At 54.3% G+C, this 25,718-nt stretch overlaps 3 protein-coding genes across 5 annotated transcripts in view; 2 read left to right on the plus strand and 1 right to left on the minus strand.

The window, feature by feature from the left end:
- Positions 1-538: 538 nt before the first annotated feature.
- LOC125755642 (uncharacterized) lies at positions 539-2,002 on the minus strand. The gene is made up of 4 exons (XM_049113567.1): positions 1,838-2,002; positions 1,174-1,461; positions 768-980; positions 539-679 (listed from the first exon to the last, which is right to left on the minus strand). The coding sequence occupies exons 1-4, from the start codon at positions 2,000-2,002 to the stop codon at positions 539-541; spliced, it is 807 nt and encodes a 268-aa protein (XP_048969524.1).
- Positions 1,926-22,626, plus strand: NYNRIN (NYN domain and retroviral integrase containing). Of its 3 annotated transcripts, XM_035719740.2 has the most exons (9): positions 2,065-2,198; positions 2,438-2,538; positions 11,190-11,857; positions 11,977-13,575; positions 14,454-14,584; positions 14,730-14,826; positions 16,492-16,593; positions 16,817-16,918; positions 18,050-22,626. In XM_035719740.2, exons 3-9 carry the CDS (start codon positions 11,346-11,348, stop codon positions 20,901-20,903), a joined length of 5,397 nt encoding a protein of 1,798 aa, XP_035575633.1. In that variant the 5' UTR covers positions 2,065-2,198; positions 2,438-2,538; positions 11,190-11,345; the 3' UTR covers positions 20,904-22,626. The 3 variants fall into 3 exon arrangements, with proteins under 3 accessions (XP_025298486.1, XP_035575633.1, XP_025298487.1); XM_025442701.3 differs by lacking the exon at positions 2,438-2,538 and having other exon boundaries at positions 1,926-2,198; XM_025442702.2 differs by lacking the exons at positions 2,065-2,198; positions 2,438-2,538 and adding an exon at positions 2,582-2,719.
- A 2,470-nt stretch (positions 22,627-25,096) lies between these two features.
- The window catches only part of KHNYN (KH and NYN domain containing), a 19,678-nt gene continuing 19,056 nt past the window's right edge, over positions 25,097-25,718 (plus strand). The window contains exon 1 of the mRNA XM_035719741.2: positions 25,097-25,207. The gene's annotated coding sequence lies outside the window, so the exon portion shown is untranslated. The remainder of the gene's footprint in view (positions 25,208-25,718) is intronic.

Below are 25,718 nucleotides of genomic sequence, written 5' to 3' on the forward strand. Positions count from 1 at the left end.
AGACAGACAGTTATGCACTTATTCGGGGAAGAGTGAGGGGCAGGGGTAGGTGCCTCTCGCCGTGCTTCAGAGGAGAACCTGAATCTTGAGCAGCAAGCTTCTGATAAAGGGGTTGCAGATTGAAGTAGGAAGAGTGGAGAGGACCCAAAGTTCACCCTGAGGGTCTGCTTCAAGGTGCTATAAAGAGGCAGGACAGGGACATCAGATGGAGCACAGCAGAAGGCCACGGCGCCAGAGGCCACACAGATCACCTTTTCCTTTTCTGGATTCCAGTCTAGGAGGGGCAGCGGGAGTGGGGGTGGGCTGAGCCCAGGGGAGACCAGGAGCAGCCAACACCCTCGTCTCCCCAGCTGGGCCCTTTCCTTGCAGTGGGGTGTTCCTGGCTCCTTGCCTGCGTGGACCCAAACGCTCCACCGCGGGGCAGGCCAGATGTTCCAGGGCCGGCCCCCAATTAAAGTCCACCGCACTTTGCCCCCATAGGCACACTTGTGCCTGGTAGGACGCGGGGCTCCTTTGGGGTGCGTGTGTAAAATAAGGGTCAGTGCGGCCCCGGACCCAGGCTGGGCCCTTCCGCACGGCTGCATTCGGCGTTGTCTGGGCTGAGGATGAGTCGGGGACAGGGTGTCGGAGGGGGGTGCCCTCGCGGAGCTAGTCCCTGAGCGCCGCTGCCGAGCGCGGGCTGCGGGTCCCGGGTTGAGGGACGAACCCTCAAAGGCCGCGTGACACACCGGACCCCCTGCATCCCGAGCCTCCCCTCCGGCCATTACTCCAGCCGGCTGGCGGGGCTGACGGGGCTGAGGGGCTGGCGGGGCCGGCGGGGCTGACGGGGCTGACGGGGCTGGCGGGGCTGACGGGGCTGGCGGGGCTGAGGGGCCGGCGGGGCCGGCGGGGCTGACGGGGCTGACGGGGCCGGCGGGGCTGGCGGGGCTGACGGGGCTGACGGGGCTGACGGGGCTGGCGGGGCTGACGGGGCTGAGGGGCTGGCGGGGCCGGCGGGGCCGACGGGGCTGACGGGGCTGGCGGGGCTGGCGGGGCTGACGGGGCTGGCGGGGCTGAGGGGCCGGCGGGGCCGGCGGGGCTGACGGGGCTGACGGGGCTGGCGGGGCTGGCGGGGCTGACGGGGCTGGCGGGGCTGGCGGGGCTGACGGGGCTGGCGGGGCTGGCGGGGCTGACGGGGCTGACGGGGCTGACGGGGCTGAGGGGCTGGCGGGGCTGGCGGGGCTGCCGGGGCTGGCGGGGCTGACGGGGCTGAGGGGCTGGCGGGGCTGCCGGGGCTGACGGGGCTGGCGTAAACGACGCGGGTCCGGCCACTCGGGCGGCTCGCCCCGCCGCCAGCCCCGGGGGCTTCAGGAGGGTCCGGGCCGCCCGCCAGCCGCGGCGGCCCCCGGACTGGGGAGGGGGTGGCGAGGCGGCGCCGTCGCCGTCGCCTTCGCCGTCGCCGTCGCCGTCGCCCTCGGCTCCCTGCCGGGTTTCCAGCCCGGAGTTTCCTCAGGCCGCGGCCTCCCCGGCTCCCCCCGCGCTCCCTTAACCCTTTCCTCGGGGGGAGGGAGTGGCCGGGTCCGCGCCTCCGGGGAGGGCTGGGAGGGGCGCGGTGGGAGGAGCCGGCAGAAAGTCCTGGAAGCCAAGCCCCCACTCCCACTCCCGCGCCCGAGCGCCCCCCTTCGCGTCCTCTTCCTTCCACCCGGGAAAGGGGAACGTGGAAGGAAATTAACTTTGACCCTGATTCCGGCTCGGGGCCTGGAGCTCGGGGGAAGGCGGAGGCTTCGAGGGCCCTCGGCGCCCCCCCCCCCCCCGCGGCCCCCGGCAGGAAGGGATCGTCGCGGGAGCCGCGGCCCACGGGGCCGGCGCGCGGCGGTGGCGGGTGGGTCCGCGTCCGCGAGCCGGGAGGACGCGTCCCGGGCGGGGGGCGCGCCGCTGCGACGGGGGGCGTGGCCGGGGCGCCTCCCGCCGGGACCCGGGTGACCCTCCGGGCCCAGCTTGCAGGGGCGGGCGGGGCCGCCATGCTCCTGTCCGGGGGCGACCCTCCGGCGCAGGAATGGTTCATGGTGCAGACCAAGTCCAAGCCCCGGGTGCAGCGGCAGCGGCTGCAAGTGCAGCGCATCTTCAGGGTCAAGCTGAACGCCTTCCAGAGCCGCCCAGACACCCCCTACTTCTGGCTGCAGCTCGAGGGGCCCAAGGAGAACATGAGCAAAGCCAAGGTAAACAGCCCGTCCCCACCCCCTCCCCCTCCCCCTCCCCCTCCCCCAGCCAGACCCCTGTCGCGCTCCCCTGCCCCGGGGAGACGGGGGTCCCCAGAGGTCCCTCGACCTGGATTGGGCACTATGGCGGGCAGGTAGAGGGCCGATCCCCGGCCTTTTCACATCCCACTTCTTTCCCTCCGGTTCCCTTTTTCTTTTCTGCCTCACCCCCCTCTGGCGTGTCACTCCTGTCTTTAAAGTGCGCTGAGAGAGCCTCCATGGTGTGTGTTCCCCCGTGAGCCTTCCATGGCCGGGACCCCAGCGTCCAGAGCTTGCGCCTCCATCTGGGGAACAACTTAAGGTCCTGCATTTCTATGGCCTCTGCAACACCTCTTTGTTCTTCAGCAAGACTCTGGAAGGCTCAGGTCCTTCTGTCTCCTTTTAAGCCTCCTTAAATCCTGAGCTGCCCCTTGGAGCCTCTGGGAGGGCTAGGCTGGAGGGGCCCTTAGAGATGCTTCTAGAGCAATGCTGGCATTTTGCAGGTGAGGTATTGGGGACCGGAGAGGGTTAAGGGGCTTGCCTGAGCGCACAGTGTCAGGTGGGGAGTGGGTGGCAAGTGCTAGGACCAGAACCCAGGGATCTGGGCTACCTGCCCCACACTCTTGATGCCCCAGGCAGCCTCTTGCAGGGCCTGATGTATGTGAGTGTGTGTGTGTGTGTGTGTGTGTGTGTGTGTGTGTGTGTATGCAGCTGCTCTGGAAGGCAGCAGCCCTTGGGGATGGGTGGGAATCTTGGAGGAAGGCCGTGGGCTTTCAGATGAAAGGGCCTGCTGTGTGGGGCTGGGCACCAGACGGGCCTGGTCACAGTGCACCTCTCTTGCATTCTCCCTGGCTTCTCTCACAAGCTTCTCCTCCACTTGGGCCTCTCAGATTCCCTCTGACCCCCCAGTCATGGCCAAGGTCTCCCTCTTCCCCCAGATTCCCTTATCTTTTCCTGGTAGAAATGCTACAGCTTCCCTGGGTCCCAGGCCACCCACTCCTTGTGCACCATCTCCCTCCCCCCCCACTCCCCAACACACATACTGCTTCCCCAGCTGGGTCTGTACCAGTATCCTAATTGGTCAAGGCCATGGGTGGGGGAGCCCAGGATACACCGGCCAGTGGCAGGCAGGCAGGCTGGAAAGTTCCTCCCTTGGCCCCTCCACTGAGCTGCTTGGTCAGCAGTTTTTCCAATTCTGACAGAGGTGCTGGGGGAGGGAAGGGGGTGCCTGCTTAGAGAATGGATGGGCAGGAGCCTCTGTGATTCCGACTTTTCAGTAGCTGGGAGGGGGGGAAGCAGTTAACAAGAGCAGCCTTTGGAGTTGTTTTGGGTTCTTAATCTTTTCATTAATTTGAAATAGAACAACTCACCTTTTTATGGGATTTGCACTCTAAGAGGTGCCCAGCGCCCTGCCCCCTGCTTTAAATCCCAGATCAGCTTCTCCAGGCCTGTCTGCTCCTGTTCCCACTGCTGCCTCAGGGTTCCTTGGGCCATTGATCCCTCCTTCACCAGTAACCCTACTAATGTAACCAGTGGCTCCCTCAATTCCCTTACCCTGTCACCTCATTTCCCTTTGTCTTCCCTCGGGGAAGGGCCCTGTTTAAAATAGAAACACAGCATGAGGGGCTTCTGGGTAAGTCCCTCTCTTATTGCACAGAATGAGCAGAAAGAAGAGATGGTTGGAGGTTTGGAGCAGAAGATTAGGGAAGGTGGGAGGATAAGGCTTTGTCCCAGGAGTTAGGAGATCTGGGCTCAACCTGTTGTCACCAAGCTGTGTCTGGGACAGAGGGGTGTGGCAGCGAGAGTTTGAGATCTGGGTTTGCTACCCTTTAACTGGGTGACCTGGGTCAAATAATTTACTCTCCCTTGAGCCTATTTTCTCATCTATAAAATATGACACCCACATCATGGAAGGGTTGTGAGTCAGCTGAAATAATGCATTCTTAAGTACGCTCGCAAATTGGAGAGCTATGGGGGTATAGATGTCAGTTATTACTATTTTTAAAAGATTTATTTACTTTAGAGGAGGAGAGGGCCCGAGAAAGAGGGAGGGACTCCTCAAGCAGACTCCCCACTGAGGGCTCCATGTGAGTGGGGGAGTGCCTCCATCTCCAGTTCCCAGGACCCTGAGATGGTGACCTGAGCTGAAACCAAGAGCCAGATGCTCAACTCAACCAGTCACTCAGGCGCCCCATACATGTCAGTTATTTATTTATTTATTTTTTAAAGATTTTATTTATTTATTGATAGAGATGCAGAGAGAGAGAGAGAGAGAGAGAGAGAGAGAGAGGCAGAGACACAGGCAGAGGGTGAAGCAGGCTCCATGCAGAAAGCCCGACCTGGGACTCGATCCAGGGTCTCCAGGATCACGTCCTGGGCTGCAAGCGGCGCTAAACTGCTATGCCACCGGGGCTGCCCAGATGTCACTTATTTCTGTATAACTTTTTTTTGTTTGTTTGTTTAAGATTTTATTTATTTATTCATGAGAAACACAGAGAGAGAGGCAGAGACAGTCAGAGGGAGAAGCAGGCTCCATGCAGGGAGCCCAGTGTGGGACTCGATCCTGGAACTCCGGGATCACACCCTGAGCCGAAGGCAGACCCTCAACCGCTGAGCCACCCAGGTGTCCCTATTTCTGTGTAACTTTGAAGGAGTGCTTTTGTCTCTGATTTTCAGTCTCCTTATTTATAAAGTGAAAAGCTTAAATTAAAGTAAGATTAAATGCTCTCTAGGGTCCAACAATCTGATATGTGACAATTTCTCAAGTATAAGGATGTCTGTGGCTTCCATGTGGAGGTGCTGTGGCTGACTATTCCCAGCTGTAGGGACACAGAATCTTGCATTTTGATAACATCCCATGATATACAGGTCAATGGCAGAGAGGACCTAGTGAGACCAGAAACTGAAGTATGGGAAAGGGGTGAGCATGGGGGTGGCTGGATTGTGAGGTCGGTGGGGAAACAGGCTCATCTTGAGAGAGGCCTGGGTATGTTTCTAAATTACATGCACCAGCTTTCCAGGAAGATTTCTGTAGAACTCAAGAGTGCCTTTAAATTGTTATCTTGTGGTGGGATTTAAACAATAATGAAGATATTTACTGGAAATCACCTTCCCCGGGCAGCAAAAACAAATAGTGGGGTGGCCTGGCCTCTGAGGTGAAATCAGCAAGTGTAAAGGAGGGTTTTCATAATGATCAGAGTTACCCATGGACAAGCCCTGCTCACCCTCTGTGCTTGGCCACCATGTGGGGGAGGGTTGAGCACAGAGAGACATTTCGCTCTTCTCCTTTTTTAGAGATGATGGAGGGAGGTGAAGGGGGAGCCAGAGACTGGGTTCAGGGAGCTGTGGCACAGGGTGTAGTTGGCCGACTTTTGACTTGGCTTGTCAGATGGAAGCTGATCTGTCCCCTTGCTCCACACTGTGAGCACTAACATGGAAATTGGTGGCTGAGGATATGCTGGAGCTGGCTGCTACTGACCCCCTGTTAAAATGTCAGGAAGCTTGCAAAACCAGTGGAGTCCCATTGGTAGTTTGAAATCAGCCATTGTGGGAGTATTTGTGCCATAGAAATTGTCGAATGCCACAAATCAGGGCTCTGTTCCCCTCCCCCCACCCCAGGCTGATTGATGAATACTTACCAGCACACCTAATTGTGTTTTGGGCAATTAATCTTTCTCTCTTTTTTAAAATTTAATTTTTCTTCTGTCAAGGTAATGCACAATTAAAAAGTCCAATCACTTTATTTATTTATTCATTCATTCATTTATTCATGAGAGACACAGAGACACAGAGAGAGAGGCAGAGGGAGAAGCAGCCTCCATGCAGGGAGCCCGATGTGGGACTCGATCCCGGGTCTCCAGGATCACACCCCAGGCAGTAGGTGGCGCCAAACTGCTGCGCCACGGGGGCTGCCCTAGATATCTTTTTATTTCCTGTGTTGTAGGTGGGGATTTAGTCCCTTTACATGACCATCCCTTCTTTTTTCCCAGTATAGTTATATTTCCATTTTCTGTCAAACTTGCATTTCCTTTTGCCATCATTATGCCTGTGCAGGGATCCCTGGGTGGCGCAGCGGTTTGGCGCCTGCCTTTGGCCCAGGGCGCGATCCTGGAGACCCGGGATCGAGTCCCACGTCGGGCTCCCGGTGCATGGAGCCTGCTTCTCCCTCTGCCTATGTCTCTGCCTCTCTCCCTCTCTCTCTGTGTGACTATCATTTAAAAAAAAAAAAAAAATTATGCCTGTGCATGTATCATTCACATCTGGGCATTGCCATGGACTCTGCTTATGTTTTCTTACTTTTTTTATTTCACTAAGACTAGGACCTCGTTTTTAAATTTGCTTGTTTTTATTTGTAGCCGATTCTTACAACTTTAGTAGTCTCTCACTCCAGTTTTCTAGAAGGTCAATCTATGGGTTCCGGGTGTCTTTGCAGTTCCAGCTTTTTTCTTGGAGACATCTTTCTTTCTGTCTAGCCATGACTGCACAGCTGTCATCCGAGACTTCAGTTTGCTGTCATGCTTGGCATCCCTTTGTCTTTTTTCTTTGTCCAATGTCTTATTTCCTGGACCACATGTCTTTCTCTTTCTTGGGTTGGTGGAGCACATCCATTGGTCGCATCAAGTGAGAAAGATGGTACAGTGCTATAGAGTATGCTGCTGATTGCTCTCAACGTGCTTGTCTCTTGTTCTACCCTCCAGTATGAAGTAGCAGACCCCCATGCCTCTTGGTGCTGGTGGTCTTATTATAATTTTTTAAATATATATATATATATTTAAGACTTTATTTATTTATTCATAGAGATGCAGAGAGAGAGAGGGAGAGGCACAGGCAGAGGCACAAGCAGGCTCCATGCAGAGAGCCTGACGTGGGACTCGATCCCGCGACTCCAGGATCATGCCCTGGGCTGCAGGCTGCGGTAAACCGCTGCGCCACCGGGGCTGCCTGGTGCTGGTGGTCTTAAAACAATGCCTGGCATATGGTAGGTGCTCAGTGATAATTTGTTGAATGGCTCAATCTATTCTAAGATTTCTCTTCACCATCATCCTGGATGGTCTTTGCTTTTTTTCATATGTCGGGTTTCCTTTGTTGATTAGCTGGAAGATGCTCCCAGCACCTTCCTGAGAAAGGTCCCCCCCATCCTTACCCCAGAAAGATTTTGTAGGAGGTAAAATGTTGGAGGAGGTAAAATGATGTGTCTTTGCATATCTACATTGCACATATGAAGGTCACTTGATTGATAGTTTGGTATTGAATTATCAATGGGAAATTATTTTCTTTTGCCTTTTTTTTAAAGATTTTTATTTATTTATTCATGAGAGACACAGAGAGAGAGGCAGAGACATAGGTAGAGGGAGAAGCAGGCTTCCTGTGGGGAACCTGATGTGGGACTCGATCCTGGGACCCGGGGATTCCTGACCTGAGTCGAAGGCAGATGCTCAATCGCTGAGCCACCCAGGCGCCCTGGAAAATGATTTTCCTTCAGAAGTATGGAGCCATTATGCCATTAAAGTTTTGCTTTTGAGATGGCTGAAGCTCTTCGGGTACCAGGTCCTTTGTGTGTGAAGTTTTCTCTCTGGAAGTTTGAGGTTTTCCCCACTGTTTTGAGAGTGGGGAAAGGGTTCAGTGAGACCCCTTTGTGTGGGTTTGTCTTCATCCATCTTGGGTTACTCCTGCTGCACTCTGTGGGCTCATCCATCTGGACACTCATGTTCTTCAGATCTAGAACATTTTCTGGAACTATTTTGTTGATGATTTTCACCCCTGTGTTCTCTCTTTTTCTAGAACTCCTCAGCAGACATTGAGCTTTCTGGTCTGGTTGTACTTTTTCTTATTTTTTCTCCCATTCTCTAATTCTGACTTTGCTCTGTTTTCTGGAGATTTCCTGAAGTTTCTCTTCCAACCTTTTTATTTTTGAATTTTTTAAAAGATTGGAAAAAAAAAAAGATTTTATTTATGTATGGGGGGGGGCACAGGCAGAGGGAGAGAATCTCAAGCAGACCCTCCACTGAGCACAGAGCCTGACCCAGGTCTACCCCACAACCCTGAGAGCATGACCTGAGCTGAAATTAAGAGTCAGACGCTTGGGCAGCCCTGGTGGTGCAGCGGTTAAGCACCGCCTGCAGCCCAGGGTGTGATCCTGGAGACCCGGGATCGAGTCCCACGTCGGGCTCCTGCATAGAGCCTGCTTCTTCTTCTGCCTGTGTCTCTGCTTCTCTCTCTCTCTGTGTCTCTCGTGGATAAATAAATAAAATCTTAAAAAAAAAAAAAGTCAGATGCTCAACTAACTGAGCCACTCAGGTGCCCCACTCGGTCTGCCTTTATATTTATTTATTTATATTTTAAATTTTATTTATTTATTTGTTTGTTTGTTTATTTTGTAAAGATTTTATTTGTTTATTCATGAGAGACACACACACACACACAGAGAGAGCATTGCTATCATTTTCTGAGCCTTTTGAGTATTCTGCAGGGTTATTTGAGGGTGATTCTGGAAGGCACCTAATGAATGGTAGCTGACTTAGGAAAAAAGCGAATCTTAAGTCAGGTGTTAAATAATAAAACACCTTGGTTGAGTATAGACTGACATTAAACTATTTGGTGTTGCTGTTTTTCTTTAACCTATAAGTTGACAGAAGACCTGTGGGACACTGGGCAATGTGTTTTTACAAATACACCACTCTTTTTCTGTGCTTATTTTGTTCCTACCTCGTTCCTACCTCTTCTTTACTTTGTCACCTTCTGGAGGAAAAAGGTCTGGGTGGGCTTTAAGCAGGAAAATTGCTCCAGGTATTTTCTGGATGTAATTGCCTATTTATTGTTCTTCTTGTTCTTCTTCTTGTTCCTCTTCTTGTTTTTTTTTAAATTTTATTGATTTATTCATGACAGACACAGAGAGAGGCAGAGATATAGGCAGAGGGAGAAGCAGGCTTCCTGCAGGGAGCCCGATGTCCTGGGATCATGACCTGAGCCAAAGGCAGATGCTCAACCACTGAGCCACCCAGGTGCTCCTTGCCTGTTGTTTCTTTACTTTTTTTTCCTGTAAGATATAGATGGCACTGTAATTAAGACCCCAGCCTTTGGAGTCAGAGTGCCTGAGTATCCCGGCCTACAATCTGTGTAACCTTGAACCTGTGCCCTTGCTTGCTCATCTGAAAGGGGGATGGTAGTAATTTCCTTATAGGACTGAGGGAGGAATAAATGTGATCATGTGTATAAAGAGCCCAAAACAAAGTTAGTGTTCAGTGAATATTAGTTCACATTTATTATTTGGAAAAAATCTTAGTTTTTAAATATCTTTTAGTTAAAAAATATTAAACAGTTAATGGAACAATAACTATTTTAAGCTCTTTGCACAAAGAGAAAGAAGCCACCCGCAATCTTCTCCAGCACATCTCTTCATTTTTATATATTGTTTTCAAGTAATTGGAATGCAGGGGGACTGGGATGGGCATTTGTTAAGGCTTATGACTGTTACCCTACCCTTGGTCAGATTCACCCTTGCCGGACAGTGGGACCTGCTACGGTTCTGTGTGGGAGGGGTTGGTTCAGGATGTCTATCAGGTTTTGAGCTGGTTTTGGACTGATCCAAAAGGGCTCAGACTTGGGCCTAAGTGCCTAGGTGAGGTGTATTTTAGGCCCTTTGGGGAAGGGGTTAGAGGTCTGTGGCCTGATCCAGGTGGAAGAGGTAAGCATAGGCCTGAGCAGGGGGCTGGAGTGGGCTTTAGGATGGCTGCTGGAGATCTGAAATGGAGCCTTTGTTCCCTTATGCAACTGTTAGGGAAAAACAGGAAGAGGGATGACTGTCATGGATGTGGGGATATGGAGAGACAGGAGGACATGAGGGTGAATGCAATCAACATGGGTTGGCTGATGACGAGCGAGAGCCCATGCTCGCATGGAGTTCATGGGGCCATGCTGGTACAACTCAGCTGTATAGAGGAGAAACCCAACTTCTCTCATCCCAGTGACTGCTGAAGACTGAGTGTGTGAGCCCCGTAAACATGAGGACTTGGTCTGCCTGGAGAGCCAGAGGCCTTCGTTCTGGTTCAGCCATTGTGCATATCTGCGGGGTTCCCCTGGATGTTGGCCCAGTGACTTACCTCCTCTGTTCCCTCTGGGCAACAGAGTTACCATGGTTACAGGTACAGGTTGTGCTAGAGACCTTCTAGAGGGGGGATTAAGCCAGAATCCCACAAGATTACCCTGTAGTCACTGTGCGATCGGAGGAGGTGGAAAGAGCTCTGGTTGCAGAGTCGGATGTGGATTGTGGTCCTGGTTCATCACCCTCTAGCTGTGTGTCATTGGGCAAGTGGTGTATCCCTTCTGAGCATGCAGAATGGGGATGGGCGGTGCGATGCCAGACCCTAGGCTAAGCACTTCCTTTGTATTAACTCATTGAAGCTTCATAATAGCCTGAGGAGGGGGGAACCTGTTACCCCCATTTTACAGATGAGTCGCAGGCACTGGGAGGGCACATAACTTGCCTCAGGTCACATAAGTCCCTGGCACATGGAGGATACTCAGTAGTGTGCAGTTCTCTTTCTCCGCTAGCTGATGTTTCTAGAACACCAAGGTAGGGCTGGACCTTAGAGGTATCTCACTTAACCTGCCATCTTACAAAGGAAGGGACAGAGGTCCTGAGAAGAAGGTACATTTCCCACAGTTAACCTACCTAACCTGTTGTAGTCAAGTTGGAACTAGAAGCGGGGCCCTCGACTGTAAGCCTAGATGGTTTCCCCTTTCCCTGGGTGCCTGTCTCATTCTGTCACAGTTCCCTGGGAAGAAACGAATGTGTGAGGAGGTAGGACCAGCAGAGAGGGGCTGGCCTTGGGGGTAGCATTTGGATTATGGTAGACAAGGGGAGGGCGTGTTCTTGCTGAAGGGCCGGCCTTGGGAGTGGGCAGTGCCAGCCAGTGAGTGCAGGCCCATAAAGGGATGACTTCTTTGTGTTTGCTCTCCTCACTGTGGCTTTAGGAGTATCTGAAGGGCCTGTGCAGTCCGGAGCTGTGGAAGGAGGTTCGCTACCCGCAGGCCCTGCACTGCGCCTTCCTTGGGGCCCAGGGCCTCTTTCTCGACTGTCTCTGCTGGAGCACCCTGGCCTACCTGGTGCCTGGTCCCCCCGGCTCCCTGATGGTCGGGGGGCTGACGGAGTCTTTCATCATGACCCAGAACTGGCTGGAAGAGCTGGTGGGGAGGCTGCGCTGGGGCCCTGCCGCTCTGCTCACCCCTCGGGGGATCTGGGAGGCTGAGGTGACCAGGGCGTTCGGGGCCCTGGTCTGGATCCGTGGTGACCAGTACGCAGGGGATCTGCTGCAGCTGCCCCCAGCGGTCCAAGAGCTGCTGCTGAGCCTGGTGCGGGATGCTGCGGGCAAGGAAGACATCATCGAGTGGCTTGGCCGCATTGGCACCTCTGAGTCCCGCTCTGACCCCGAGGTCCTGATCTGCCCTCCCCACCAGCAGAAGGAAGGCCCGGCTATGGTGTCTGTGGGAGACGGTCCTGGGCCCTTCCTGGAGGTGGGGGCCTTCCAGAACAAGAGTCTAGAACACTCAAAGAGATTGACCAGCCTGGGAGCCACCAGGGCCCTGGTCTCGGGCACCCCAGGCCAGAACATACAGCAGGAAACAACCAACCAGCTGGTACGGTAAGTTCTGAAGAATGTGTCTGGCTTTTCCAATCCTGTTCGTGCTCCCCCACCCCAAGGAAGTAGTTGGGGACTTAAGCGGTCTAACCACCTTTCCAACAAACTTGGGCTTCTTCCAGAGTCGATTCCAACAGCCATGGTGGTACGGACAGCCCTCGAGAGGAAGGCCCAGCGCGTGCCACCGGCAGCCAGGACTCTGCAAACCACACACAGGCCCTGTCCCAGCCAAGGCAGGGCCTGAGAGTGGAAGACAAACTCCCCTTCCAGCCTCCTGTGTCAGCCCTGGGTGTGTGCCCACCCTGGAAGGCCTGGACCCCAGGGCCAGCCTTTGGGCCCTTGTGGCCGGGTGCCATTGCCGCCACCTTCTGGAGGATCAATGAGCTGCATTCCCTCCACCTGGCTTGGCTGCTGTCCCAGGCGTGCTTCAGTTTCCCCTTCTGGCAGAGGCCACTGGGCCCCATTCAGTTCAAGCTGCCAGGCCAGAACCCTTTGCCCTTAAATCTCGAGTGGAAGCAGAAGGAGCTGGTTCCTTTGCCCAGCATGGGAAGCCCAGACTGCAGACCAGATGGGGGACCAGGAGGAGATGCAGCCCTACAGAGTTGCCCAAGGCCAGAGACCCCCCAGAAGGTCATGAGTTTATTGGTGGTCTCAGGGGCCTCAGTAAAGGACAAGACCAGCCCAGGACTTCCACAGATAGGGCCACCCTTGACCTCTGTACCCCAGCTGCAAACTGGAAGTGAGCCAGGGGATCAAGGAAGCCTGCAGTGGGATTGTAAGGGGCCAGAAGAGGGGCCCTTTCCAGCACTGCCAATTGAGCAAGGAGTGTCTACACCTCAGGGGAGGCCCGTGGCTCAAGGGGGGCTGACCCCTCAGTCAGTACCCGATGCTCAAACAGTGCCTGAAACTCTCGAAGTGCCCATGGCTGCAGCAGTGCCCACAGCTCAAACCCCACCCGCAGATCAAGGGCTGTCTGCAGTCCCCAAAGTGCCTACAGCTCAGACGACGCTGGCAGTCCACACAGAACCTGCAGCTCTCGAAGTGCCTTCGGCTACAACAAAGCCAGCAGCTCAAGGGGTGCCCACAACTCAGAAGGCAGCCGAGGGTCTGCCGGTATCAGCAGCTCCCGTGGTACCTGCAACTCCAAAAGCTTCCGCAGCTCAGAAAACGTCTGCGGCAAAATCATTACCTGTAGGGCCCCAAACACCCAAAGCTCAAACTGGGCCTGCAGCTAAAACAGGGTCTGTCGCCCCCAAAGCACCTGCCGCCCCCAAAGCACCTGCCACCCCCAAAGCACCTGCTGCCCCCAAAGCACCTGCTGCCCCCAAGGCCTCCAAAGCTCCCAAAACACCTGCAGCTCAGAAGACTCCCACAGATCCAGGGCCAGTCTTGGATGCGGCCAAACTGAGCGAAGGCCAGCCTTCGTCAAGGGGTGGTGCCTCTTTCCCAAAGGGCCAGGGGGAGGCTGAGAGGCAGGGTCCCCATTCTGGCAGCACCTTTGCTCCCAGTAGTAAGCACCCACCTCAGATGGAGGGGCTCCTGGGGGCTCGCGAGGGGACTGCAAGGCAGCAGCCTCGCCACCCACAGGCAAACAGCACAGTGACCAGCTTCCAGAGGTACCACGAGGCCCTGAACACACCTTTTGAGCTGAACCTGTCAGGGGAACCCGGGAACCAGGGGTTGCGGCGAGTGGTCATTGATGGCAGCAGTGTGGCCATGGTGTGAGTACCCACAGACGTGGGGTGGACGTCTGCTCTTGACCTCTGGGTATGGGTGATGTGAGGATCCAGTGAGGAAACTGGGAGGGAGGTGGCAATGGTGAGCGGCATGCTAGGAGTGTGGGCGGAGTTGTTAAGACAGCCCTGCGAAGGGAGATTTTTGTTTTCTTTAATAGAAGCAGAAACAGGCTCAAAGAGGTGATGAATCTTGTCCAAGATTCCAGAGTCTACTAAGGGGCCTGGCCAGCCTATAGATTGGCTTCTGATCTGTCCACCGCCAAGGCCTACACTCTTGCTGCTGCAGCGCACCTGACATGGCATGGTGTCTGTCAACCCCCGGCTGGCTCTCAGTGTTGAGCCCGCACCTTATGGCCCGGCACAGTGTCCTTTATGCGGTTTTTCCTGACCGTGCCAATCAGCCTGTAGAGACGATCCTTCCGGCATGGCACTTACTGCTGTACACGTGTTAGCATAAATGTATGGAAGGCCTGTGGTCTTTTCCCACACACGATGGTAGTGATCTGTGCTGAGCACACTCCCGGCGCACAGTAAGTGCAAAGACTGTTTGCTTCCAGCCCTGAATTGACTTCTTTGTGTAGAAATTAAGTTGCCTTCTTTTTCCTTTTGCCCTGGAGGTCCCTACACACAAACATATGCGCCCCACCCCGCAAGTGCACATGAACACACACAGGGGTGAGTGAGCCCGGTAGGTGTTCACAGAATGTTTGATGATGGAGGAAAGGGAGAAGGGCATCGTTGGTGCTGGTGCAGGTGTGTGGCACTGCCTGCTGAACTGCCGGGCTTGGCTCTGAGGGAGTGGGAGAGATGCCAGGCTGTTCCTCAGGGGGAGGTTGTTCCCTCACTTCCCACCACCCCCACAGGCATGGCCTCCAGCACTTCTTCTCCTGCCGTGGCATTGCCATGGCGGTTCAGTATTTCTGGAACCGGGGCCACCGAGAGGTCACTGTGTTCGTACCTACCTGGCAGCTGAAGAAGAACCGGAGGGTGAGAGGTGAGCTGTCCCCTGCCCACTGCCGGCCTCCCCCCACCCCGGCCCCTCTAGTGTCACCATGCTTTTTCTTCCCTGCCTCTCTGTCCCTACCATGGTGTCTTGTAGCCCTTCTTCTGAGCATCTGTCTTCTGCTTTTCACCTCCAGAGAGCCACTTCCTGACGAAGCTGCACTCCCTCAAGATGCTTTCCATTACCCCCTCCCAGCTTGAGAATGGCAAGAAGATCACCACCTACGATTATAGGTGTGCCAGTCCCAGGCCTTCTTTCTGCAGGGCTCCAGGGGCTGGGCTGGTGTGTCATGTGGAATCCTGCCTCTGCGAACTCTGGGGAGATGGAGGCCAGATGTCAGAGGGGCGTGTTGGAGAGGACGGCCTGGTGCACAGGCCCTCTGTAGGGAGAGGGAGGGAGACAGTGTGGACAGGGCTCCGAGATCGGCTCTTCCCAACACCAAGGGGGAGTCCTGACTTTGAGACTCTGCAGCTCCACTCCCTTGGTAAACAGGCTTTCCTCCCCCATTACCTATGGCCTGAGACGCGCTTTGGATAGGACGAGCCCAGGTGACTTCTGGTACTTCCAGTGAGCTGTTGCCCAAGATGTCTGTCTGTCTGTCTTGGTACAGTTTGGGCTAAAGTTCATGTCTCAAGGAACTGCTTCACAGTCTTTTCCTCCCCTCAGCCCTGGCACTGGGAGGAGGTATGTGCGTGCGACTGTATGTGGTCAGAGCCCTGGTGGGCTCTGAAAATGGAGTTAGGCTGGCCCTGTCTCCTTGCTAAAGCCCCAGTGCCTACCTACTTGGCAATCCTAAGCACCCAGTGCTCAGCATGGCTGCAGGACTAGTACGCACAGGGGGAGCCTGTGATGCTGCCCCTGTTTGGGCAGAGAAGGCCCTGCCATAGTCACCGTCCGAGGCCGGAGATGATGCTGGGCACATGTGGGTCTTGGTGGGCACACGTGGGTCTTGCTGCCCCGAGGCACTTCTTGGGCTGGGCATTGAGAAGTTCTGTCCCTCCCCACTTTTCCCAAGACCTGGCATCTTACAGGGGCTGGGCATGGTCACCCAGGCGTCCTTCCTTTGAGAGCTAGACCGGTTGGTAAGGTCTTTAAGTGCCTCTAATTTCTGGGCTGGCTTTGAGGGAAGATGGCTCATCCGCATAGGGCCCTCTGCTGGGCACTTATGGAATGGCATGCTTGGGGCCGCCAGGATGGCAACCTTCAGGGAATGCCGAGAAGTAGGTGGCCTTTGCTTTCTTTCCTGGTCACAGTCCTCTTTCAAGGAGAGGTGGTCCTTGGAAAAGTGGATTTGTTTATTCAGGTATGTGTTTTTATATATGTTTAGGTGTATATACATACATACATAGTACACGTGTGTATGTGCCGCGTGTGTACGTACATGTAGATGTATGTATGTCTCTTGGCACGTATGGGGAATGTTGTGCCTTGGTGAAGAAAGATAATGGAATATCTGTGTGCACGCTGCGTGGCAGGCCCTGAGGCAGACACGTCAGTGTGCTGTCTCATTCAGTTTAATCCTCACAGCAATACAGTGTAGGTATCTTCTGTCCATTTTACAGACGTGGAAACTGAAGCTGCAAAAATGCATGCGTGAACATGGATGAGTATGCAGTTTCTCGTACGCGTGTCTGTGCATGCGTATGTCTGCCTGTTAAACAGGGGTCTGCGTTTGTGTGTACAGTTGGGGGTGTGCATCCAACTTCACACTCCCGGGGGCTTGTGGTGACCCTGGATGGCTGCAGAGACGAGGGGATGGGCTCCTGATCTGGCTCCCCAACCACCAAGGGCAGCATTTTTGGTCAGCACACCTCAGCGTGTCACTGCAAGTTCATTTCCCCCAGAGGGCCCCGTGAGTGAGGGTTTTTGGGTGGTGAGCAGCACCCCTCCTCCTGCAGGTTCATGGTAAAGCTGGCAGAGGAGACGGATGGCATCATCGTCACCAATGAGCAGCTCCATATCCTGATGAATAATTCCAAGAAACTGATGGTGAAAGATCGGTGAGGCGATCCCAGGGACTTGAGCTTTTCCTTCTCTGCTGATGTCAGGCAGTCTCTGGCAAGGGGGTGCTGGGTCGGGGAGAGGTGCCCTGGAGCCATGCCCACCAGCACCTCCTGGGAGGAGATACGGGTCTCAATGCCCTGTACAGACACCCAGGGGGCAATGGGCTGTAGATGAGTCAGGGCCTCCTCTATGACCATATTTCTTCTCTCTTGGCTCCAGCCTGCTGCCCTTCACGTTTGCGGGGAATCTTTTCATGGTGCCAGATGACCCCCTGGGCCGTGACGGCCCCACCTTAGACGAGTTTCTGAAGAAGCCAAACAGGTAATGGGCCGGCCTCCACTGCCTCCGAGGCCCTCCTGGGGCTGACCAGAAGCTTAGTGCTAGCCAAAGTCTGTCTAGTAGTGCTTAGCAAAGAGCAGAGTGATTTGATTTTTCAGCTCTTTGCACTTCTACCACATATTGATGCCTCCATAAGCCACTTGTGGTATGGTTTTTTAGTTTTACAGTTTTGCATGCATACTTGAATACTGCATGCACCCTTCCACAGTTGGCATCTGGACTACTCTACGTTTTATTGTTTTTTTCCCCAGATATATGCCATGTTAATGCACGTGGCTCATTTTAATGGTGTTGTGATATTCCTTTCCATAAGTATCCAACGGACTTATTGAACTTTTTGTTGTGGGCCATTTGACATTTCCCATATTATGCTGTTGGCATCAGTGCTGCGGTGGACAGCGTCATTCTTATTTCATGGTGAACAGGGGGAGCTGTGCTAGAGTATATACGGGTGAATTTTTTCCATATCTATTATCTTTGATTGTCACACTCACAACTTGAGTTAGACATGTATGACCATTATCCTGGACCTGGCATCCACCTGCTCTGAGCAGCCTCACTGCCCACTCCACAGCTCCCAGGGCCCAGCCCGGGACTGTGGTCAGGGCCACTGCGTCCTGGGCCAGGTCCCTCAGTCTCATTTCCCTGGTTTGGGAGAAAGTGATGTGGAGGACGTTTGTCTGCTGTGCTCTCCCATGTCCCTTGTCGGGCCTCGTTCCCTGTCTTGGCCTTCCCCTGGCTTGCTCATCGGAGGGGCCGGATGGAAGTGTCAGTCATTTACCTCTTACCAAGTCATTGGCTTAGAACTGGTTGAAAATGTCACTTGGATAATGAGGTTTTGATCAGATGAGCGTCCAAGTCATAGCTGAATCTCTAATATGGAGGCCTGGCAGGTGCTGGAGCTAGAGGAGGTACCTGCGGGCAGGGTCCTGATGCAGGCTCTGCTGTGCTGCAGGCTCTGCTGTGCTGCAGGCTGGCACCTGGCCAGGCTCAGGGATGCATGGCCATGGGGCAAGGCTCTGCAGATGCGCTTTCTCCCTCAGGGGCCCCCTTCCTCCTCCACTCGGCCCCTTAGCGCCTCTCCTCTGCTCTTCCTCTGCCCTTCCGGTGTAGGCTAGACACCGATGTTGGCAACTTCCTGAAGGTGTGGAAGACGCTTCCTCCCAGTTTGGCCAGCGCCTCTGAGCCGAGTGATGGTGCTGACCCTGTACCTGTGGAGAGTCTGCAGAACACAGAGGAAGTCAGGGCGGAGAAGGAGGAGAGGCAGCAGGACGGGGAGCAGAGGGAGGGGCAGGGGGTGCGGGAGCCACCTGAAGAAGATGCCCTGGACTCCTCCCTGGCATCAGTGTTCAGGGCCGAGTGCCCTTCCCTATCAGAGGAAATTCTCCGGTGCCTCAGCCTCCAGGATCCCCCCGACGGGGCCCTGGATATCGATCTCCTGCCGGCACCGGCTTCCCCCTATCTGGGCATCCCCTGGGACGGGAAGGCTCCCTGTCAGCAGGTGCTGGCCCAGCTGGCCCAGCTGACCATCCCCAGCAACTTCACTGCGCTCTCCTTCTTTGTGGGGTTCATGGACTCCCACCGGGATGTCATCCCTGACTATGAAGCTCTCGTGGGGCCCCTGCACAGCCTCCTCAAGCAGAAGCCAGACTGGCAGTGGGACTGGGAGCATGAGAAGGCCTTCCTGGCTCTGAAGCGAGCCCTCGTGTCTGCCCTCTGTCTGACGGCCCCCAACGCCCAGTTGCCCTTCCGCTTGGAGGTGACCGTGAGCCAGGTGGCCCTAACGGCTGTTGTCTATCAGGAGCACTCAGGGAGGAAGCACCCCATAGCCTATACCTCAAAACCCCTCCTCCCTGACGAGGAGAGTGAGGGCCCCCAGTCGGGGGGAGACAGCCCCTACGCTGTGGCCTGGGCCCTCAAACATTTTTCCCGCTGCATTGGAGACACCCCCGTGGTCCTGGACCTTTCCTACGCCTCTAGGACCGCTGTGGGTCCCGAGATGCGGGAGGGCCGCAGGGTTTCCAAAGCGTGGTTGATCCGATGGTCCCTTCTGGTGCAGGACAAAGGCAAGAGGGCGCTGGAATTGACCCTCCTCCAGGGCCTGCTCGGAGAAAACCGACTGCTGACGCCCGCCTCCTCCATGCCTCGCTTTTTCCAGGTTCTGCCTCCTTTTTCCGACCTGTCCACTTTCGTCTGCATCCACATGTCGGGCTATTGCTTTTACCGGGAGGATGAGTGGTGCGCGGGCTTCGGCCTCTATGTGCTGTCCCCCACCAGTGCCCCCGTCTCCCTCTCCTTCTCTTGCTCCCCTTACACCCCAACCTACGCCCACCTGGCGGCCGTGGCCTGTGGCCTGGAGCGCTTTGGGCAGTCCCCCCTCCCCGTGGTTTTCCTCACACACTGCAACTGGATCTTCAGCCTCCTGTGGGAGCTCCTGCCCCTGTGGCAGGCTCGAGGCTTCCTCTCCTCGGACGGCGCCCCGCTACCTCACCCAGGCCTGCTCTCCTACATCATATCGCTCACCTCTGGCCTCTCGTCCCTCCCGTTTATCTACCGAACCTCCTACCGGGGCTCCCTGTTTGCTGTGACGGTGGACACATTGGCCAAGCAGGGTGCGCAGGGTGGTGGGCAGTGGTGGAACCTTCCAAAGGATGTGCCCGTCCCCGCAGTGTCCCCCCACACCATGGGCCAGCGGCCCGACTTGCTGGCCTTACAGCGCAGTGACAGCACACTGGCTGAGATTATTGCCAAGCTGCGGGCCGGGCAGAAATTGCCTGGCTCCTCCCCCTTCAGCTCCGTCTTTAACTCACTCAGCCTCGACCAGGAGAGCGGCTTGCTCATGTTCAAGGGGGAGAAGAGGCCCCGGGTCTGGGTGGTCCCAAGGCAACTCCGGAGGGACCTGATTTTCTCTGTGCACGACCTTCCCCTGGGCGCCCACCAGAGGCCCGAGGAGACCTACCGGAAGCTGCGTCTGCTGGGGTGGTGGCCTGGGATGCAGGAGCACGTGAGGGACTACTGCCGGAGCTGCCTGTTCTGCATCCCCCGAAACGTCACGGGCGGCGAGTTGAAGGTGATCGAGTCCCCGTGGCCCCTCCGGTCCACTGCCCCCTGGTCCACCCTGCAGATCGAGGTGGTGGGCCCGGTCACCGTAAGCGAGGAGGGCCACAAGCATGTGCTGATCGTGGCTGACCCCCACACCAGGTGGGTGGAGGCGTTCCCACTGAAGCCCTACACACACACAGCGGTGGCACAGGTGCTGCTGCAGCACGTGTTTGCCAGGTGGGGCGTTCCCGTGAGGCTGGAGGCGGCCCAGGGCCCCCAGTTCGCGCGGCACGTCTTGGTGAGCTGCGGGCTGGCCCTGGGAGCCCAGGCGGCGTCCCTGAGCCGGGACCTTCAGTTCCCCTGCTTGACCAGCTCAGACGCCTACTGGGAATTCAAGAGGGCCCTCAAGGAGTTCATCTTCCTGCATGGCAAGAGGTGGGCTGCGTCCTTGCCCTTGCTGCACCTGGCCTTTAGGGCCTCCTCCACCCAGGCCACGCCGGTCCAGATCCTGACTGGGGGCGACGTGAGGCTGAGCGAGCCCCTGTGGTGGGAGATGAGCAGCGCCAATATTGAAGGGCTCAAGATGGACGTGTTCCTGCTGCGGCTGCTCGGGGAGCTGCTGGAGCTGCACTGGCGGGTGGCCGAAAAGGCTAGTGACAAGGCAGAGAACAGGCGTTTCAAGCGGGAGAGTCAGGAGAAGGAGTGGAATGTGGGTGATCAGGTCCTTCTGCTGTCCCTTCCCAGGAATGGCAGCAGTGCCAAATGGGTGGGCCCCTTCTACATTGGGGACCGGCTGAGCCTGTCCCTCTACAGAGTCTGGGGCTTCCCAACTCCGGAGAAGCTTGGGTGCATCTACCCCAGCAGTCTGATGAAGGCCTTCGCCAAGAGTGGCACGCCTCTGTCCTTCAAGGTCTTGGAGCAATGACCTGGTCCGAGGTCCTGGGCTTTTGCTGCTAGGCCTACCCCATCCCCGGGAAGTGGTCTCATGGTCCCCTGAGAGCCTTGGTTGTGCCTTCTGTGGAGAAGTTAGTTCACAAAGCTTTGCTGAATTGCCTTGAAGTGGCGGGGGTGGGGGGCAGTGTCCCTACAGAGACCTCCCCAGTTGGGGGTATTGGGAGCATCTGTCAAAGGCTGTGAGATAGAGGCCTCTGGCAGTTTCACCTTGGGGTAAGGGTAGTCCTGGCTCAGTGTCTTTCCCCAAGCATCCCCTTCGTCCTGTCACACGGGTGGAGGTATCCTACACATACTTCCCAGAACTTTACTTCTGGTGTGGCTCTGGGCCTCAAAGTCGGAACTACATTCCCTCCTTCAATGTGGACTCTTTACCTGAACTGTTCATTGGGGGACCTTTTGCCCTTCAAGGTGTCACAGCTGACACAAATTCATGAGTTTGTCACAGCCCATCCTGCATCCTGTAGCTGCTGTCCTCAGGCCAGGGTTGGCCTGCCCTGATGCCAAAGAGGGGCTGGCAGTTCTGGGCCTGAGGCTTGTAGCTGGGGTAAGAGTAGGGCCTGCCACATAGAGCATCCTGCTTGTCAGCAGGGGAAGGGCAAGGGGAGACAGCCTACCTCAGTTGGCTCCAGCCCATGGAGACCAGTCCCCATCCCCTGCTTCAGTGGCATCAACCATACAGAAATCAAGGATCTCAATGCCGAGCATGGCATCTTAACAAGCTACTTCAGCTGGACCGAGGGGCCCAGGCCTCTGTTTCAAGGGAACAGGGCATCTAAAATGAACAGTCTGGCATGGCTCTACCTCCCAACCCCACCCCAAAGCCCACGCCCTCTTTTCTCCCCGTGTCTACTGTAGCCTGCATCCCCAGACCCCGCAGTGTGTGACTGCTTCTGTTGGATCACCCCATCCCCTGCACCTGCCTTCTGCGTAGAGCAAGACCCAGCTCCCTCAGAGCCAGTCTCTGCAGAGATTATCTTGTAGGGAGAGTGAATTTCTCATAGGCATGTGTGGTTACGCTTACTCCTGTGAGTTGCTGATGCTGCCACCGACAGAGTAGTTCCAGGTGGAGGCTGGCACGCCGTGTCACTCTGGCGGGGCCTCTAAGTAGTTTATTTCTACAAAGTGGAGCCAGTCTGCTGGCCCAGCCCGGGCTGCCAACGAACTGGGCATTGCTAGAGCTAGGCGTAGCCTTCCATTGCGTTCAATCTGTGTTTTGCAGCCAAGGGAAGAGGCCCAGAGGAGGAAGTGATGTGCCCAAAGTCACAGCTAGTTGGTGGCTGAGTTGGAACCAGGTTTAAGCTTCCTGACTCTAGGTTCACTTTAAACAGGGTTCTGGCAACACGTTCAAGGGAGATAATCCTTCAGAATCCCCTCCCAATTCCCCACCTCCCAACTCTTGTAGACAAACTGCTTCGATGTTGCCCTTAAACCATTTCCAGGTATTCATTCTGTCCCGGAGAGAATGATTGGGTGACAGCTGAGAGATGGAAAAGTGAGCTGTGGGATTGTTAGCAGGTACCTTTTTTCTTTTCCCTCAGCTCCCCAGCTTCTCTAACTTCCTCCCTGCAATTGTATGCCACCTCCTCCCTCTCCCCTTCCCCTACCCCAACTGTTAACCACGTACGTTTATGACCTTATACCCTTTTATATGATTTTTTTTTCATTCGATTTGTCAATAAATGGATCCAAACGGAGCCAATGTCCAGTTCTTTTTAGCTGCAGACTCAATTCTGGGAGAGGGGAGGGTGGGGGCAGTTGTGGGGTATGGCTGCTGCAGGTTTCCCAGGCTGACTTGCAGAATTGAAGGCCTGGGCTCTTTCTTTCTTTTTCTTTCTTTCTTTCTTTCTTCTTTCTTTCTTTCTTTCTTTCTTTCTTTCTTTCTTTCTTTCTTAATTTTTTTTAATTTATTATTTGTGATAGTCACAGAGAGAGAGAGAGAATGAGGCAGAGACACAGGCAGAGGGAGAAGCAGGCTCCATGCACCGGGAGCCCGACGTGGGACTCGATCCCGGGTCTCCAGGATCGCGCCCTGGGCCAAAGGCAGGCGCCAAACCGCTGCGCCACCCAGGGATCCCTCTTTCTTTCTTTCTTTCTTTCTTTCTTTCTTTCTTTCTTTCTTTCTTTCTTTCTTTCCTTCCTTCCTTCCTTCCTTCCTTCCTTCCTTCCTTCCTTCCCTTTAAAAGATTTTGTTTATTTATTCATGAGACACAGAGAGAGAGGCAGAGACACAGGCAGAGAGAGGAGAAGCAGGCTCCATGCAGGGAGCCCGATGCGGGACTCGATCCTGGGACTTCAGGATCATGCCCTGAGCCAAAGGCAGACGTTCAACCACCGAGCCAGCCAGGAAACAGTCTTTCTTTCTTTCTTTCTTTCTTTCTTTCTTTCTTTCTTTCTTTCTTTCTTTCTTTCTTTCTTTCCTTCTTTCTTTCTTTCTTTCTTTTTCTTTCTTTTTCTTTCTTTCTTTCTTTCTTTTCTTCTTTCTTCTTTCTTTCTTTCTTTCTTTCTTTCTTTCTTTCTTTCTTTCTTCTTTCTTTCTTTCTTTCTTTCTTTCTTTCTTTCTTTCTTTCTTCTTTCTTTCTCTCTTTTTAAAAATTTATTTATTTAAATTCAATTTGCCAGCATATAGTATAACACCCAGTGCTCATCACAGCACATGCCCTCCTTAATGCCCTCCAGTTACCCCCCACCTGCTTCCCCTTCTGCAACCGTTTGTTTCCCAGAGTTAGAAGTCTCATGGTTTGTTTTCCTCTCTAATTTTTTTTGCCACTCAGTTTCCAGGCATCACCATTCTGAGCTTATCTGACCCATGCTCTTATTTTACAGATGAGGAGACTGGCACCCAGGTGGAACCAGGGTGGGAGGGGAGCCCAGGCCATGTACTTCCATGCCGGTGCTCTTTCCAGTTCTTGTCTTGGAAGAACTGGATGAATGAAGGCTGGCCTGAGAGAATGGCGTCAGCGCCGGCCAAGCTTAGTTGTATTGGAAACATGATAGAATTAGGTTTGGATGTTGACTCGGTGTCTGCTACTGTGTGCCTTGTTTCCTGAAGCCTCAGTTTTCCCATCTATCTGCTGCAGGGTAACGATTCCCAAGTTATGGGACGGTGAGAGGGTTACATGAAATAATCTGCCAAGAGGTACTGTGGTGCCGAGTATGGTATAAGCATTCATCACTGTTACAGACTCCGTGTTTGAGTCCCCCCAAATTCATATGTTGAAACCCTAAACTATAGTAGGATGCTATTAGGAGGTTATTAGATATTAGAGGTATTATTAGAAGGGCCCACAGGAGATAACCAGAGCTAGTTGAGGTCATTGGGGTGGAGCCTCCATGGTGGGATTAGTGTCCTTATAAGAAGAGAAAGAGGCTAGAGCTTGCTCTATCTCCACCATGTGGGGTACAGTGAGAAGACGGCCATTTGCAAGCCAGGAAGTGGGCTCTCAGCCGACTCTGGATCTGTCAGCCCCTTGATCTTGAATGTCCAGCCTCCAGGACTATGGGAAATAAATGCCTGTTGTGTAAGCCCCCTAGTCTATGGCATTTTGTAATAGCCTAAGCTGACTACACCAATTACACGCCAGCTAACATTTCTCTTCCTGCTCCTGGACTATTGCTGCTTTTGCCTTTCAGGCTCAGAGACTTTCCTTAACGGTGGCCAAACTTCCCAACGTTGGGACTTTGCTTCTTGCTACCTTTTTCACCTGCCCAAACTTATTTTTTTTTAAGATTTTATTTATCTATCAATTTATTTTTAGTTCTTTATTTTTTTAAAGATTTTATTTATTTATCCATGAGAGACAGAGGGAGAGAGAGCCAGAGACACAGGCAGAGGGAGAAGCAGGCTCCATGCAGGGAACCCGATGTGGGACTCGAACCCGGGTCTCCAGGATCACGCCTGGGGCCGAAGGCAGGCGCCAAACTGCTGAGCCACCCAAGGATCCCCTACTTCTTTATTTTAGAGAGAGCGCGTGTGTGGTGGGGGGAGGGGAGTATCTCAAGCAGACTCCACACTGAGTGTGGAGGTTGACGTGGGGCTTCATCCTAGGACCCTGAAATCACGACCTGAGCCAAAAGCAAGAAGCAGATGCTTAACTGACTGTGCCACCCAGGTGCCCCTCACCTGCCCAAACTTCTGTTCAGCACTGGCAGGGGTATGGAGTGGCAAGAAGGAAATGTCTTCCCGGAGAACTCTGCAGTTCGTGTGTACACTGTCATTCATATCCATGGAGCACCTACTATGTGCCAGGCCCTGTCCAGGTGTGGCGTGGGTAGCAGGTAATGAATCTCTGCCTCTTTGGTATCCACACTCAGTGAGGGTGACGATTCAACAAGCAAATACAGGGCAGTAAGAGAGAATGTGAGAGGAGCTTGTGGCTCAGGCGCCTGGGATCTCAGTGCCTCTTTAAAAAAATTATTTATTTATTTATTTATTTATTTATTTATTTATTTATTTATTTATTCCTAAGAGACACAGAGACATAGAGGGAGAAGCACGATCCTCACAGGCAGCCGGATGTGGAACTCGATCCCTGGACCAGGATAACGCCGAGTCAAAGGCAGACGCTCAACTGCTGAGCCACCCAGGCACCCTCCTACCTGCTTTTTAAAGATTGCCCAAGAATCTTTGGGACATGCACCAGTTTTAACTTAGCTACTAAATCCAAATGATAACAGTAACTTACATGTACCAAGTACTTGCTTTGTGCCAGGCACTGGTCTCAGTGTTTCCAAACCCTGTGGAGTAGATACAATTATTTTTTCCATTGTACAGAGGAAGAAAATGAGG

Source organism: Canis lupus, chromosome 8 (genome assembly GCF_003254725.2).
Source record: "Canis lupus dingo isolate Sandy chromosome 8, ASM325472v2, whole genome shotgun sequence".
NCBI lineage: Eukaryota > Metazoa > Chordata > Mammalia > Carnivora > Canidae > Canis > Canis lupus.